The sequence below is a fragment of the Hyalella azteca genome, unplaced genomic scaffold (genome assembly GCF_000764305.2).
Source record: "Hyalella azteca isolate HAZT.00-mixed unplaced genomic scaffold, Hazt_2.0.2 contig13953, whole genome shotgun sequence".
Classification (NCBI taxonomy): Eukaryota; Metazoa; Arthropoda; class Malacostraca; order Amphipoda; family Hyalellidae; genus Hyalella; species Hyalella azteca.
In genome coordinates, this window is record NW_025943855.1 from 88,132 (window position 1) to 105,271 (window position 17,140).

Sequence of the window (17,140 nt, forward strand, 5' to 3'; positions counted from 1 at the left end):
AGTTCATTACGGGTGCGTTTGAAAGCGATACTGTTCATGAATGCGAGTATAACGCACACACACACACACACGCATCATAACGCTAGAGGAAGCACCGAAAATATTGAAATCGTGATGCAATTCATCTCATTCATTTCATGACACCACGCACCAATCATTCCCTGCATGAGCACCAAAAGACACCGTCACACAAGACTCAGCAATGCAATGCACCAAAAAGGCCAAAGATACGCACATACAAACACATACGACGCGAAAGTGCGTCGCAATCGAAAATTTTTTATAAATACAAGAAAACAGACCAAATTTTTCTAGGAGTACTAATAAATGTTCGTAGTCATTCTGTCTAATAATATGTTTTATTTAAATGTGAAATTTAAAAAGATTGATTTTTCACGAAAAACTTACATTTCTGTAATTTATTAGACGACAATGTGAAATATTCAAGTTCTTGGCTGTAATATTGAAAAATACGAAAAAAATAATCAGGGATATAACGTATATTTACAGTAAATAACATAGCCACTCTTCGATGCAAAAATAGGGATTGATTCCACTCCACTTTACTCAAGAATCGCTCACGAAAATAATTGAATTCGAATGTGTTCACGAATTTGTTAGAATTCTAATTCGTTACTTAAGCGCCGAGGAAAAACTAATCCATTGTCGAATTTAATGAGAAACATAAGAGCGAGCGATTATAATTCTTAGGACGTTCAAACGAATTTGCACTAACGATTCACGCGTGAGTGTTTCTCTGATCGCGTCGACACAAGCAATAACATGGCGCCGGAAATATTTGGCTCAAGTCAACGCATCATCGAGCCAAAACAGATACATTTAAATAAAGTAGGACGCTTTTTTGAATCATTATCAAAAAACACGTACAGTAAATTAATGATTATGAAAAAATTCTTGTAGTTTCAAAGGCTGAATGACATATAAATGTCATAAGAATATCTTGGAGCCCTAGCTTCTTATGCCAGCCAACACATCAAAAGGTCGAGGCTCGCAAACATATAAAAGCTACAGTTATTTGAGCATGACTGATGTATGAGCAATTCTTTAATACCCTAAAGTAGGAAGAAATCGATGGCATAATTTCATCCCCAATTTTGAAGCGAGATTAAATTCGCCTGAATCTGAAAGCAATCAAGAGTTTGATCTATTGCATTTTTGCAAATCTTTTCTCTTGAAAATTCGGTCTCAATTTGCCAAATCTCGAAAACACCAGGCTCGCTCGCAACCTCAATCGCTTGCACTGCTTGCGCCGCAAAAATGAAAAGGCAAAAACAAGATTATTTTATGTACGTCGATTACTCCGCAGCTTCCGAACAAAAACAAATGTTCGTGGTTTATTATTCAATTCATCACTATTTCGATTTCATGAAATTATGTTTAGTCCAGTTATTTTTTTGAGTCTCAGTTGTGTTAGTAAATATTTTGGAAACGTGTCTCGAGGCCCAAACAATCAATTGTTCTAAATCAAACCTATTGAAGCCTTAGGGTATCACATATAGGATGAAATGGTTTTAGGATAAGCGGAATAACAAGAGATCATGATTCGTTGGAAGAACGAGAGTCGAGTTGAGCGTGGATAAGCTACACATGCAGAGCAAGCCAGAAGCAGCGTCGTTGTCAACGCAAAGTTGATGTACCCCCGCCAAACTCCCACGGGTTTAGCAGTGCAAGAACGAGGATGCGAGTCAGCACGGAACACAACTAGAATGTGATGGACATCAAGACTCCAACACTTGATAGTTGATGAATGAAAAGCTTTGTGAGAGTCATACCAGTCGCGAACAGTGAAATTCTAGATGGCAGGATGTGGCTAGCAGGACAATCACCACACAGCATATACAAAACTATTTCAGGCTAGAATATTGCCAAAATGTTCATGCAATTAAGACTACATCGCGATGGTTCCGTCCGTCTTGCTAACTCACATCGTCGCTACTCACGCTACTAGACCCATAAAGGGACGAAAACTTGCTGGTCTTCGTAGGTTCACCGGCGACAGGAATCGGCCGAAGTTCATTGGGCGTTGTAGGCCCGTTATTGAGGCGGCTTGTGATCGCATTTTTGTACGCGGTGTCATTGCTGACGTCAGCAGCATTCTTATTGCGAGTTCCTGTGTTACCGTTAATCGAGTCCGAAATATTGCCCAAGTTGGCCCGTGATCCCATGCCGACCCCTTTAATTGCGAGCGATTTGTAGTGCGCCAAGGCATAAGCGTCATCCACATCATGCTGAGTCGAGTCCGTTAAAGTCGTAGTTGTTGCTGCATTGGTTTTGACGGTAGAGCATAAGTCGACAGCCTTAGCTTCTGGCACACCGACGTACGATATTCCAGCTACAGAAGGCTTGGCCTGCACAGAGGATACGTAAGTGATCGCAGTTGGTTTTGGTTGAAAAGCCTCCACGTAAGCAACGCCAGCAACATAAGTAGTAGGACCCCCTTGGGCTGAGGTTGTGGTCGCGGTTGCGTTAGGCCTGAACGTGGAGAATGACAAATCTTGAGGCATATCGTCGAGATAGTTGGACACCGTGATGGACGGTTTCGAACAATAATCAACGAGTTTGGATCTAGTGGCTGGACAATACGTGCTTGGTAAATAACTTGAAGGAAGACTGCTGATCGTGCTCATGGGAGACAATCGTTCATTTTTCGTTTCTGGTTTGGGTGGGTTACCTAAAGTTGGTTCATGCGAAGATGACGAAGGCGTGGAACTCGAGTTATCACTTAAGTTGATATTAACGTTAGAGAGAGGAGTGCTGGGATCACTGGATGTGGTCGCATTGCTGGGAACATCGCTCGATTTAGCACTGTAGGCTCCGATATAGTCACTGGAAGAGTAAGGATACTTGTCATACTGATCGCTAAGGAATAGGTAAGTTGGTCGCAGTGGGGGAGGCTTCTCTTTCATTGCTGCTTTTTCAAAGACGACTGGAGGATCATGCAAGACGAATTTGTCCGAGTCCGGTGTGCTGTGGACAGAAGGGGTTCCCGATGTTCCAGATGACTTTTGAGTCCCTCCCTTCGAAAGAGAAGACAACATATCACCGGTAGACGCACTGCCATACAAAACTTTCCTAGGAGGACCAAAAGACGCATCTTCATCCGCACGTAAACTCACCTGAGCAGCCATCAATTTCACTTGGTCGAATCTACTCGTAGTTTCTCCTTCGCCTCCGTCCTGCCCTCTTTTTCGGAATTTTCGCGATTTATCGATACTCTGCAAGGTGTCTATCGGTAGCGAGTACATGTTAATGAGCTGTGCACACTCTCTTCGACGGAGAATCGCTGCAGTGTTGTCAGGAGAGGACTCAAGGATGCGGGTCCTCGGGCTCTTGCGCTCTGTGAGAGTTGTAGGTCGATATCGTGTACTGTCAAGTCCATATTTCTGACGTAGTTGGGTTTCATTTTTCTTTTTATCTGCAGCAGAATACTTTTCCAGAAGATACGTAGGAGACATAGCAGAGTAATGAGACCAATAGTCAGGTTGTTTGGTGCTAGGATTTCTAATCAATAAAGCGTCTTCATCTCCTTCGTCGCATTTCCCTTTCAGAAGATTGCTCTTCAAGAATCTACTGGGTCTATAGCGTGAACTTATTTTCTCTTGATTGGGTGAAATGTGAGAGCTACTCGTACTACTGTGGATGCCACGAATTGGGCGACCACCTACACCTACATCCAAGTGATCGTCTCGGCGCGTGGAGTCGCCGACACCAGTCCGTACGCTGAGGTCGGTAGGTTTACTTGAGTAATCTGTCTCCCGGCGGGGCAAATCTGTGTCCCGTCTTGAGTAACTAACATCTGGTCGTGTGTAGTCACTTTCACGACGAGGATAGTCATTGCCGTAGTCAGATTTATAGTTAGAAAAAGATGAGAACGATGCTGAAGGTGCCAAACCCGGTGCACGTGTTTTGAACCTAGGCGAGGAAGAAGGATCATCGTAGCGCGATGAGGTTGCACTATTTTTCAAATCAGAATACCTTTCATAACGACTTGGATCATCGTACTTACTGTACTTGAGTAGCATAGGGTATTGAGAATAAGACGACACGCGTGGGGGTATGTGCGAAGACATTGTTGATGAAGAAGAGGAAGAAGCGTTAGGAGAAGTCAAAGTGAAACGATCTTCGGCAGTTTGGGAAGAAGATCGAACGCGGGAAGTGAGTTTCGAGAAGAGAGTTGAGCAGCGGTTGAGGATATCACCAGAGGCGTCTGGCAGCAGATTTGCGTAACAAGTGGTGGCACTTCGGCCGTAGTGACGCCTTGGCCTGCTCCCGCTCATGGCGAGTGTACATCACGGCACGATATTGGGTTCACACAACTTTAGAATTCAAATATTGATCCTTCTTATGTCCAACATTTTCGTTAACGCCTGAATAAAAATTTTTCCAATGTATCAAGAGAGTTAATTAGAGCAAATAATAATGCATGAGAGAGTTAGATATTTGCAGAAGTTTGCATTCAAATTTTAATCGTCACATGAAACTATATTTTGATTTCGATCGGACATTGAAAGCGATTCCGTGTCCCATCTAATGGCCGATGAAAATGATTTTAATTGCAATTTTGTACTCTGGTACAGACCAAATATCATTCGGCGGGAATGTCACACATCACGAAACTTATCTAGATATAAACAATAGTGTTTGCTCAAGAGCCATTTATTTCTAATTTCATTGAGCAAAATCACGAATTAAAGAAAGGTAAGGCACTGTAAACTGATGAAACTTGCGACACGATGGTAGAGAAATGCGGAGATAGTGGGAGCGATGAAGAGGCACAAGTGTAACTGAAGCATCAGAATGAGAGCTGGCCAAGAAGGTAGGTAGGTGATGGTGGCCAAGGATAAAAATATCTCGACTGCACGACTTGGTTTGGGCAAAGCTCTGAGGCTGCCAACCGCCACTCTTCTAACAGCCACCAGCCCAAAAAACGACGTGCTAACAATTTAGTTGCCGCTAGAAATAAAATACAAGAATTTGGCATCAGCTAAAATGAATACAAATTTTAAACAGCAAATGTCAGCAAGTAGTGTCCATCTGCGCGCAGAATATTATTCTTCAGAACTATTAAATGTGCCAGCAAATTTTGCATCAATTTTGCACACAACCAAGGGCAGACGCTTTTTTCAATGCAGTAAAAAAATAATGCAGTACTTATACGACAGTGAATGCGTGAAAATGCTATGATTGAATTGCAAGCTGCAATAGGCCAAGATAGGCCCAGAAATTGTCACCGATCAAAAGATTTAGCCAGCACCGGTGATGCCGTTTTCACATATATAATTTTAACGTAATAAAACTTCGAGAGCACAACTGTTCAGAAAATTTAGGGCAAGGAACAAGGTTGCTTGGCATTGATGTCACTGGGCGACAATGCACGTAGGGAGAAGAAGTGATTTCAAGAAATATTTAGAGGCATTTAAGAGCAAAAAATATCACTCCAAATTACAACAGGTTTTTGGAGCTAATTCGTAAACTTGGGACCAACTGGAAGGTCAGGTCGTGAAAAAATTAAGCGAGCCGTCATCTCAGCTGTCATTTTCAAGAAACTTATAATCTAATGGCGATTCGTGCAATAAAAACTTTAAAAATTTAATAAAAAAAAAATTAATTGCACAATTTTCGAATTCACTCCCCAGTGCCGGAAGTTCATGGTTGACCGCATTAAACTGCTAACAGTGAAACTCATAAAATACCAATGCATGATACTGCTAGTCATAACTAGCAAAGATTTTCAGCTGATGAAAACTAAATAAAGATTTCATTCTGAACCCGGATTAAACAAAATATCGTACGATTTTATCTTGGATTTCCATGAGAGGTATAAATGCTAACAATAAATCACGCGAGGAAGACATAAGTGTGAGCAAAACACGCAATTCCTTCTTGGTTCTAGCTTCAAATTCATCGGTAGCTGTAGTGACGTAAAATTGAACACTAACGATAGTACCTGAAGGTAGTTCCTCCCGTATGTAGTTGGGTAGCTGGGCTGAGTTCCATACAAAGATGGTCGTCGTATGGACGACAAAAGACGTGCGTAAGAAGTCCTGTTCGTGTAGGAACCAATAGAAGGACGTGACCCGTATGAGGAGAGCCCGTCATAGTATGACGAGCTCGGTACGTAGTAGCGCCGTTGTCGTGCCATTGCTCATTCATTAGTGATATTCAAATGCACTTATAGTTCCGCATCGTACAGACATGCGGTAAATTAAAAAGTTGTTAGCCAGCGATAAGCAAAAATTCGTTTATTTAGAATAAGCCGTGTTTTTGGTTAGACTTTTTGTCAAACATGAGCTAAAAGAGCGAAGAACTCTCATAATGGAACCATATAGATTGAATAAAAAATTTAATCAGAGCTTAAGTTGAGATAAAAAAAATTGCACTGGATGATTTCGACAATAAAATCCTCTTAGATAAGAAAACATTGACCTACAGTTAAAACATCAAAAAGCACGCAAAAATAACCGCGAAGAGTAACGTCACTGTTAATGAGAAGAAATAAGCAAGGTGCCCTGGTTAACTATCCGTGTCAGGACCTTGAACGAACGCAAGTCTTCGGGGGCGACGATGGTCGCGGTGGCAGCAATACTACTTGGCTAAGGAACAACGGTGCTGCTCGAATTTGAACGTTGTCGTGTCCACCACCATTGCAACACCACCAGCGCAACCACCATGCGCACCACGACCACCATCCGCACCACGACCACCGTAGCAAGGAAAAGAGTGCCTGCTTTGCAGTACAGTGGCACCGACTGAAAGCTGCTGGGTCTGGCGACGAAGCAACGTCGGCTGCTGCAAAGCTAAACGTCAGCCCCCACCTCCAAAAACAAGACAGCTTTGAACTGCAAGGTAATGGCAATGAGTCTCTACAGGTGCTCGCTAACACGCGGGATAACGCGCGCCAACTTGAGCATTCGTTCGACCTCTACGCCCACTACGAGGCAAAGCTTCCGGGTAGAGAGGTTAAATCAACGTCATGCGAAGTAACAGTCAAAATTAACAGCCCTGCCGACTAATAGAAATAAATTAGGGATCACCGGATGTATAGTAAGTAGTTGATATTGATCGTCGTAAAATTTCATGAATACAGTAAAAATTAACAAATAATTTATCAGTGCATACTTCACGCATTCAAATCTATCAAAAACTTCGTAAATGAATGTAAAATTCAGTACACTGTACCAGCATGAGTAGAGTAGACTGGAGACTATTCAAAATTTGGGTAATGGAGCTTCGCCGATGATAATTTTTCTTTCTTCGTCTCGAGGAAGGTTCAAGCGCATCCTGTCCCGCATACGTAACGCTCAGATGTCTTAGGTAAGACATCAAACTGCGGTCTTCATGACGACCGTACACCGCATGATCACTTTTACCGACCGCCACAGCAGGGAGATACCCTTTGCGCAGAACGGTAGGCATGTCGTCACCAAGGTAGTAGCTTGCCCGGGTTCTTCGACGATATTTGGTGGAATGTTTCTTTGTGAATCCAGAACTTGGTAGCACATTTGCATCGACTTCCGATGAGTTGGAGTGGCTCGTGTCAAGAATTGGTCGGTCAATCGCCCTTCGGAAGTCATCGTCGTAAGATCGGTCCTCAGGATCGTTGGCAAAGAAAGCACCTCGATTCCACCAAATGAAGAATTCACTCACCCAATGACACAGTATGCTCCCTGCCCACCACAACCATAACAAAATTTGTCCCGCCACGATGAAGGTAATGTTCACAAGATTTATGCCCTTAAGCACCACAGTCAATCTCGAGCTGACATAACACGGGAAATTTATTGAAGCTTGTAGTTTTAAACGTCAGCAAAGTTTACTCAGGTACCAACACGTTTGAAGGGCCCAGGAAATTAAACAGTCTGCCACAAAACTCTCCTCACAGACCACAAGCAGTCGTTTTCTTGCAAATTTCAAGGAAAATTGCGGCAACAACCTAGCGGTTCCTCACTGAATCAAACTTTTATATAACTTGAAATAGTAAACACTAAAATCTTGTCAACGTTACTTTTTGTTTCGAAAATATCGCGCAAATTCTCAGAGGTAACAGTGATGTTTCATTTCTCAAGTAGCCGGTTATGAAAACGCTGCCACCCTTGAGACGTAAGGCATGGCACTGTGCGAGAGGCTGCCCGTTTTAACTGCGGTAGTCGGGAGACTGCGTCAGAAGCACGAGCGTGAACCGCGAGATGAAAGAAGCTACAGTTATGCAGTTGTTATGCCATCGTACCTAATTAATTCGCCAGGAAATTGTGCAAGAAATATACGAGATAATCTTTTACAGATCGAAGACTCGTTTTTTCATCGCGATTTCACAGCGCGTTAATATCACGATCGCATGAATACGCCACGGGGATTTTTATACCGCCAACACCGGCAGAACTCGGCGTGAAGATAAATAGTAAAATAATTTGAACGTCTACTCTGGCATAGACTATACCTCTGAGCACCGGTGTCTTACTTATGTGTCAAGAGAGCACGAGCAGTCACAGAACACGCCGCTTACCGACGCTATTTCGAGAAGACAGGCGGCCACCGCAGCGTGCTAGACAACCAAGGTTCAGTCTAAGCTTGGTAAGTTTTGGCACGCGTCATAGTTATGATACCATTCAAATGCATGTTTTCAACATTAAGAATTTAGTTTATTTATTATAACTTTTATAGTTGGAATCTGTGACAAGTATAAATGCGTTGCCACAGATATTAGTCTCTTCCTATAGTGACTTTCGTGGCGCACGTCAACGTCAACATTTTATGGTATGACTTCATTCAAAATGAAAACTTTGAACAAATGAACGTCAATAAATTTTTAAAGCAATTTCATAGTATTTACTTTGAAAACAACTTTTTTCGGCAGTTTCTACCAAAATTTCGTCAGAAAAACAACTAAACTTGAGCGTTCAGAAATTCGATCGCGAACACCAAAGCCGGATGAAGACTGGCAACTTCAGGACCCACAAGCTCTGGGTTACCCTCACTCTTCCCCTCGACCAACGGCACCAGTCATTCCCCACCCCCTCTGCATAACGGGGTACGGCACAAGTAAATAAACTGAATTTCAACCACAAATGTTAGGTAAAACTTTGCTAAGGAAAATCTAAGCAACCTCGCACGGCGAGAATCGGTAACGTACTTTATAAAATATCTAATATGGAGCATGGGTATACAAAATTGAAGTAAAAGAGCTAGCATAAGACAACATAAGAGAACATGCCAAGCAATAATGATTAACCCTTATTAATTTGTTAACTATTCTAGGTAGGTCAAATGATAATTTTAATGTAAGGCTTAAGAATGACAAATAATACGTTTAACTTGAACGTGTTCGCGATCATCGGGGAGCAACCGTATTTTATTTACAATCCATCAAGACTGACCAAAGAGCAGTAGCTAAAACTGATTGATTTCAGGGATAGATGTCGATAGCGCCGGGGAAGCTGCGCATTTGTCGACCGGGCAGAAGTGAAATATTGTAAGTAATTCAGTAGGAAGGAAGCCATCAGTTAAGCCGGCTCAACAGGTGTGAGCATATAGACTAATGGGAAGAGATATGACCATGCTTCGTACAGCTCAGAAGCAGTAGATACCTTAATTATTAAGAGGACATGCGAGAGGCGTTTACTATTACCGGTAGCTTGAAGTACTAAGCAGAAAAAAGTCAAATGAACAACAGTGAACGATTTGGATCTCGCAAAAGACAAAATTTGTGTTGAATTGAGCCGACTGTTGAACGAATTTAATAACGACTTTTATGACTTTAAAATGTGCAGTGTACGAACATAAAATAATTTTCAGAAATTAGGAAAGTAGATCTAAATGACGATCGTAATTCACATAAAAATATCTATCTCTTACGATGTATAAAAAAACATATCCAGCTGTCATTACGATAGAAAATAAAGAAACATGCCTGCTTAGATAAAGTAGCATTTAAGTAAATTATATTTCAAGAATAACAAGGGCAGCCCGACCTCGATTTCAACTAGACGAAGTCAGCTAAGCGCTCTAAACTTCAGTAGGTAAACAAGTTTTCCGAATGAGAAGTAAAGAACACAGAAGACGCGCGAGGAAAGTTTCAGGAGCAATTCAATATTTGCGGTGCAAATAATAAAATTCGAGAATAATTGTCAGGAGTTAATTTGCTTGTGAAGACTCGCTTATTCTGCGATAATATCGATTGCGTTCTTGAAACAGCACATGAATAAAAAGAAATGTCATTATCAATACGACGATGATCTATAATTCCAATTTATGAAACAACATTTCTATTCGGTATTTAATAGAAAATTCTCCAAGTTTGTTGAATTGCGTACAACGTACAAAGTACTCTGAGAATTGAAACGCCACAAACCCATATCAAACAATATTTTCCAGCATGTTTTCAATTCGAATTCAATTACTAAGTTAAGAGAGGAGTATTCAATCCTTTGCTTCACAATAAACATAGACATGAAATTTCATTCACGTCATCGCAAAATAACATAGCAGACAGCAGAGTATGATTTTACCTATTCTTAGCTTTCAATCTGCTACATAAATGCTTTTCACTCCAGCGTCCCGTAAATCAGCCAAAGCACACCAGAATTTATTCAAATCAAACCTCACTCCATTCATCAAAAGTACCTCTCGATCATCCAAACGCCTGCATACTCAACAGTACATCAAACGAAACAGAAGTATTTCGGTGCTCCCTCAGCGTATTCATTGAGGATTTTTATAAAGGATTAAATCCAACATCACGAGTCAATGCACACGTTGCCACTCACCTCAGCAACGTTACCACTTCAGAAATATAGCGTTAAGAAGAATAGGGAAAAGAGTTATGGGTTCTGGGCTAAGTATTAATGCTCCCCCTCGTCTTCTCGTTCTTCATTACACTTCTCCTCACCTCCACTTCATCTTGCCATCTTCTTGCCTTTCTTGTTCTTCGTTATTCGCTCCTTCACTTGCCAAGCGCACACCTTCAATTCTCCAGGTTCCTCCGAGCCCAAGATCCCTGGCCACGAGAGGGGGAGTCCCCAAGTAAGCCCAGAACCCAACGCTCTCAAGGGGAGTCCAGATTCAAGTACTCACGTGGCATGCTGTGTAGGATTCACGGGGATAGCGACCGTGGCGGCGAGTGCTGCGGTGGTGGTTGTGGTGGTGTCGGCGGTGTCGAGATGATCCAGAGGAAGGAGAACGTGAAGAGTGTCGGCGGCGGGTGGTGGTGGTGGTGGGGCGGTTGCGACGCTCCGAAGAATAGTCCTCGCGGCGACGGCGGTCTGCCCGTTGACTGCTGCAAGAGGTAAGGCGACACGTCAATACATTTGCTAGATACGTGATAATAAATACGATTTTACGCGAAAATCTTTGAATATTTCTGATAAGGATTATAAAATAGCAGTGGAGCAAATCTACTACTTACCTTATCTTTAAAATCATTTAGAAGATTTAGTTGGAGAGGAAAAACGGAAGAATTGATACCCACTCACCAGACAATACCAAGTAGATGTGTAGGGGATTAACCACATCACTTACCGACCACTGCCACCCGATATACGATATTTTTTCTACGTATGCTTGAAGGCAAAACACGAAGGGACCATTGGACGACAGCTTTTTAAAAGTCGTGAACAATAGCGTAAAAGACTTGCTAATTATTCGTGCAAATATAGTTTCTGCATAACCGTGAGCAGACCATGACTGCTGAGAACAAAATTCGATTTGGCGAGATGACAACACACCAAAAATGCGCATTCATATTCGGTATGAAAAATTCGGCCAATAACGCGTATCATTAGGCGGAAAAATAATTTATTCATGCCGTCAAACGAGAAAAAAAAGATGACCAGCATAACAGAACAATTTATTTTTCTAGTAGATGTGAAACCAAATAATATATCAAAAGAACAATAAAAAATAATCAATCAGTTAAAATATCAATAATATATACAAGATGTAACCTCAGTAGCGCCAACTCAACGAACAAGAAATATATCAATAGCAAGGCTAAAAAATATCACTTGAGTTAATATTTAAATATTTCGCGCGATAAAAAATGGTTGCATATCAAAATACAACACGTTTGTTTTAATAGGATGGATATCGAACTACACCTCTCTGAGAATATATGCTGTGCGGCAGTTTTATTCAGTGTCAGAAATTAGATAGAGGATCTCTTTACAACAATAAACGCGAAAAATAGTGGTCTTGTTACCACTCGATATTGATTCAGAAATAGTTCAGCTGCTTTCATAAATAGCCATTTTCGAGAAAGAAATTCCTAGTGGTTTATCAAAACCCAACAACAAAACTAACACACTGGTGATCTAGCGCAAATCTAAAAATTTAATAATTACAAGATTGTTGTCTCAACCTACAGGCTGAAGTTTGACTGTATTATTACTGAAACTGGAAGATATTGTGCAATGGAATTAAGTTTAACCCATTATTACTGAGAAATGAGTGTCAAAAGTCGAGATATCCAAGTGGTAGGCGGACGGAAAGTTAGTTAGGACTCGCCTTGAGCAGCGCGGTAGGCCTACAAGCCCGCTACTAACAGAGAAGAGGCTCGTCGCACCTTCAGACGAGCACGAACATTTATCACAGGAGGAGAATCTCTGCCGATCATGTGACCAACATGAGCCCATCTGAGTCAACCCTGCAGCATGCCTTCATCAGCATGAGTATTCCTCAATATTAGCTTATCACAAAAGAGTACGTCGAGAGTGTGTCGCTCATAACGAACAAATAGATAAGATAGAGTAAATACGTCCATCCATTGCGCAAAAAGTTGTGCCAAATATCAATAGCATTAAGTAGTCTAAGTGTTAGTACGACTGTACGCAAGCTTGCAAAATTAATTGAATAAATTTCAACCAGTGGGGCTAATTGCACTGTCAACACTGCTACGTAAATGTGGATGTAATTCTAATCCCACAAAGACTTAGATAATTCCAACTCCGCTTTAATCCAGTTCAACTTTGAAATCTTGAATTACACGAGCGATGGGACGCAAGGCACGCTATTTAGGACTCGCTATCGATAGCAATCCCATCCGATAATTAGTGTCGATTTAACGAGATTCGCTCCAAGCCTCGCAAGAACCGACCATTTGTTTCTGTAGACAAGAAGCTCTCTAACGTTAATTCAATTTGTGAGGCACGATTAGTGGCTCACAAACCATTTTACAGCAATCGTATTGAGTAATATACAAGTCTTGCAAGTTTAAATTTTTATTCAAACTTGCAAGATTGGTAGGCTCTGAAACTGAATTGGCGATTCGCGGCGATTAAAGCAGAATTATAATGAGGCAGTCTTATAAACTGTATATCCAAGATTCACGGTGATTAAAGCAGAATTTTAATGAGGCGGTCTTATAAACTATATATCCAAGATTCACGGTGATTAAAGCAGAATTTTAATGAGGCGGTCTTATAAACTATATATCCAAGATTCACGGTGATTAAAGCAGAATTTTAATGAGGCGGTCTTATAAACTATATATCCAAGATTCACGGTGATTAAAGCAGAATTTTAATGAGGCGGTCGTATAATCTGTATATCCAAGATTCAATTTGGATGCTCATTGAATGCGGGACTAAGCGGCGTGAACTAGGCAGAGCTCTGCAACAGTAGGAGCGCTAAATGTTGTCATTTTTGCAACACATGTGATTCGACCTGCACATTCTTTGTGAATACGATAACTCTCATAAAATGTATACAAGTCAAGATTCCTACGTTAGAAGTATTTGTCAACCGTAACGCGGCTATATTCTGCAGAGAGCAGAGAACTTCGTCACAAGACTAGCGCCAAAAAACTAGCATGTCAAGGGACAAGCATAGCAGCAGCGGATATTCTTCCGGTGGCTTCATTATCACCAGCACAGTCACCTTGTGTGCGTAGAATATTGAGATAACTTGAGATGAACACATAAAAACGAGGCTACACACAACAAAAGATCTTAATTACGTACCTGTTATTGAAAATTGATAAATGAAGTAACATTGCCAAATTTAAGTAATGGTAGTAGAGCTCAGCGAAACCTAAGCTGTGAGCATGCCCAGAGCATACTAAGGCTATAGATTACAGGAATTTATTCTAGAAGTACCAGGAATTCTTCATAAATATCCGTACAGTGGAACCAGTTACAAAGGAGTAGACGAGAGGTAATAGAACTTAGTTTTAGCTTATCAAATGTAATGAACAGAAAACAATTACACTTAGAAATGCAGCGCATAACGCAAAAAACTACTTAGAAAGTGGAAACTCGTTCATCATCAAAAGTTAAAACAAACCATTTCATCCATTACCGTTTGCAGTGAGGCTGGCAGAAATAATCATTATTGTTGCATCCCTTTTTGGTATAAAAGCATCGCGAGAATAGCGTGAGCAGACACAAGAAGCAGCAGAAACATGATCGTTGAGTTTCAGACTCAGAAGAATCGTCTCTGTTGTGTGCTGTAGACCCACGGTGGTGGTAAGGACAAGGGGACGGAGAAGAGCGACGGTGACCGTGTTGATAGCAAGCACTGCCATCGTGAGCAGTGCAGCAATGCACAATTGCAGTGCACTCATCAGAAACGAGGACTGCGTTGATGTGTGGCGATGAGTGACGTGACTTACGAAACTCGCCACCAGAAAGTGACTTGCTTACGAATGACTGCTGCGTGAGACAGCTTGGTAGAGCTCTGCTGCTATTGCCTAGCGGCAACGACTTCGCAGCTTTCAATGTATAGTCGATTCGTGAATTGTGACGAACCTCTACCTCTCCAGAGGTTTTCAAACACTCAAGAAAATTTTTGCTGTGACAATCTTTATGCATGCGGTCCGAATCACATTTTCTTAATTGCAGTTTCTTTTCTCTCCTTTCTTTCAGAATGCACAAAAGACGAGCATGGACTTTCTTTTTGATGAACATAAATTCATTTCCATAAAGTACACCAATTGAATCCCACTTACGAACATAGGACTCAATAGCGGACGTGTTCTTCATTAGAGACGAGACCAAACTCTGGACGGAGTGGACTTCGGCATTTTCAACATGAATGATTCCCGACTTTAGACTCTTATATTTAACGTCTTTAGTCATACGATCAGGCTTCCTGCTTGTACTTTGACTGATTGTAAATATGTCTTGCCGAAGCTGGGCTTCCTCCTTATCTTCCAACTTTTGATAGTGCGAGGCAAAGTCAGGAGTAAACATGATGCGGGAATCGGCCGACTGTTCCAGGTCGGGAAGACTGTCAGGTAACCAAGATTTGTCATACAGAATGATAGAAGCCGAAATACCGCGGGTAATGAGAACAGGAGTGGAGAGACTGCACTGAGAAAATAAGTTTACTCTTACATTACACTCACGCATAGAGGCGTATTTTGGCAAGACATACATAACATCCTTCGCACTGCAAGAATTAGCAGTTGAAACTTGGGAGACGTTGAGTTCATGGGAAGCATTACAGCTCTGGGTCACCGAGCGCCTGCCGTTTGCGTCCAATGAAAACAACCAAGAGTTAGTGGCCGAACCGTGAGCAGTAGAAGCATCTTTATCGGTCTCCAGGTAGGTCTCCAAATTGATGGACGTACGATCAACGGAAGATAGTGATAAACTGAAATTAGATAGCGGGCCGCTTTTAGCCGTAGCAAAATTGTGAGAAGCTCTGGAGACGGAATGCAAAGCGGACGTGTTATTGATGCTACATGAAAAAAGATCATACGAATTAGGACAGTAAACTTCGACATCGGTCTGGTCACTGTCAGAAGATTGTCGAGCAGAGTGGTGGGTAGCTGAAAATTTGGAAATTTCAAGCTCATTTGTAGGTGGCATTGAAGGACCAGATGCACTGCACGACGGAGGTCGGATTTCACTGCAGACCACTCCTTGCGAAGGCTCGCGAGAGGGCAAACTTTTGAGCGACGAACTACGATGTTCACTCTTACCGTCGATCGATGACTCCCGTTCTTTGCTGGAGCTTTCAGACGTGAATCGAGTTCTGCTTCTCGAAGGAACATGATTTTGTCTTTGAGAAATTCTCCGGCGTGGGGCACCGCAATCGCGGCAGCATTCCTCAAACGCTTCATCTTCATACTCCGGCGAAATAGAAGAGGGACTAAATTCTCGCGGGGATGCGGAACCACTGAAGGACGGAGGTGTTTCGAGATTGCCAACGACACGATGGTCGGGCGATGGTGCGGGATGCAGTTTGCGTCTGACAAATTTGTAAACGAGCCAGCGGTAGAGCGAAGGCTTCTTGGTCGCACCGCCATTACAGGCCCGCGGCTTCTCATCTCCTGGCATGGAAAACGAACGCAGTCATCGGAGTCGCGTTTCTACACAAGCTTTTGAAATACGTAATTTACATTACGAAACGTTTTAAGATTTCATTCAGAACACATCTTTTCTTGTTTCTGGCACTAATATTAGCACAACAAATTCTAATAAAGTGAAAAAGTTCAGCTTCTAATGGAGTGAAAAAAGTTGAAAACTTTATGGAGATTGCAAGTGGTATCGATTTCAACCCCTGAGGCTAGTGGGGTTTAAAAATCCATGGGGTCAGACAAAGGCTGATTTAGGAAAGCAGTAAAATTATCTAAAGCTAAGTAATCTTCCATTTTTATACTTTATATTGCTACTACTACTACTACCACTACTACTATTAATGAAGACTACCTTTTTCTTCCAATAACTATCTTCTAAGATCATAGAGAGTACAAAAAGAGGTTCGTGTGGTTTAAAACATTTATCTCCACTGGTCCACATAATTTCTTAGTTTTAACTTTTTTGCATCACGTCAATATTATACAGTAGAATGGATTTGTTAATGACACGTGATCGCAGAAAGAATCTACGCCTGCTTTCATTCAACGATAGATAGAAACTTGACAAATTTTGTTCAAAATCTACGGATATTGATACCCGAGTTCAACTATCTTCTGGCAAGCAACATCTTTCAGCAAATATATGAATTTTAAATTTATACGCACGGCATACTTTCCGAAGTTAACAAAATAAACACTTATAATGAAAGTATAAGAAATGGTTAAAAAGCCTAAATACAATTTTGACGAAGATAAATATTTAATAAGCTAGTTCAAACAAGTATATTGTGTGAAAAAGTTCGTCCAATCGTGGTCGTGGCAGCC

The 17,140-nt window shown here is 41.5% G+C and overlaps 1 protein-coding gene across 6 annotated transcripts in view; it reads right to left on the reverse strand.

The window, feature by feature from the left end:
- Positions 1–17,140, reverse strand: part of LOC108668115 (serine/threonine-protein kinase Doa) — a 97,315-nt gene that overhangs the window by 10,590 nt on the left and 69,585 nt on the right. For 2 of the 6 annotated variants that reach the window (XM_018155266.2, XM_018155267.2), the window contains one exon: positions 11,092–11,293. In XM_018155266.2, coding sequence (XP_018010755.1) covers positions 11,092–11,293 — 202 coding nt within the window. Of the gene's footprint in view, positions 1–1,946; positions 4,994–11,091; positions 11,294–14,310; positions 16,410–17,140 lie in introns of those variants that run through there. The other 4 variants (XM_018155264.2, XM_018155261.2, XM_018155263.2 and 1 more) reach the window with 4 other exon arrangements.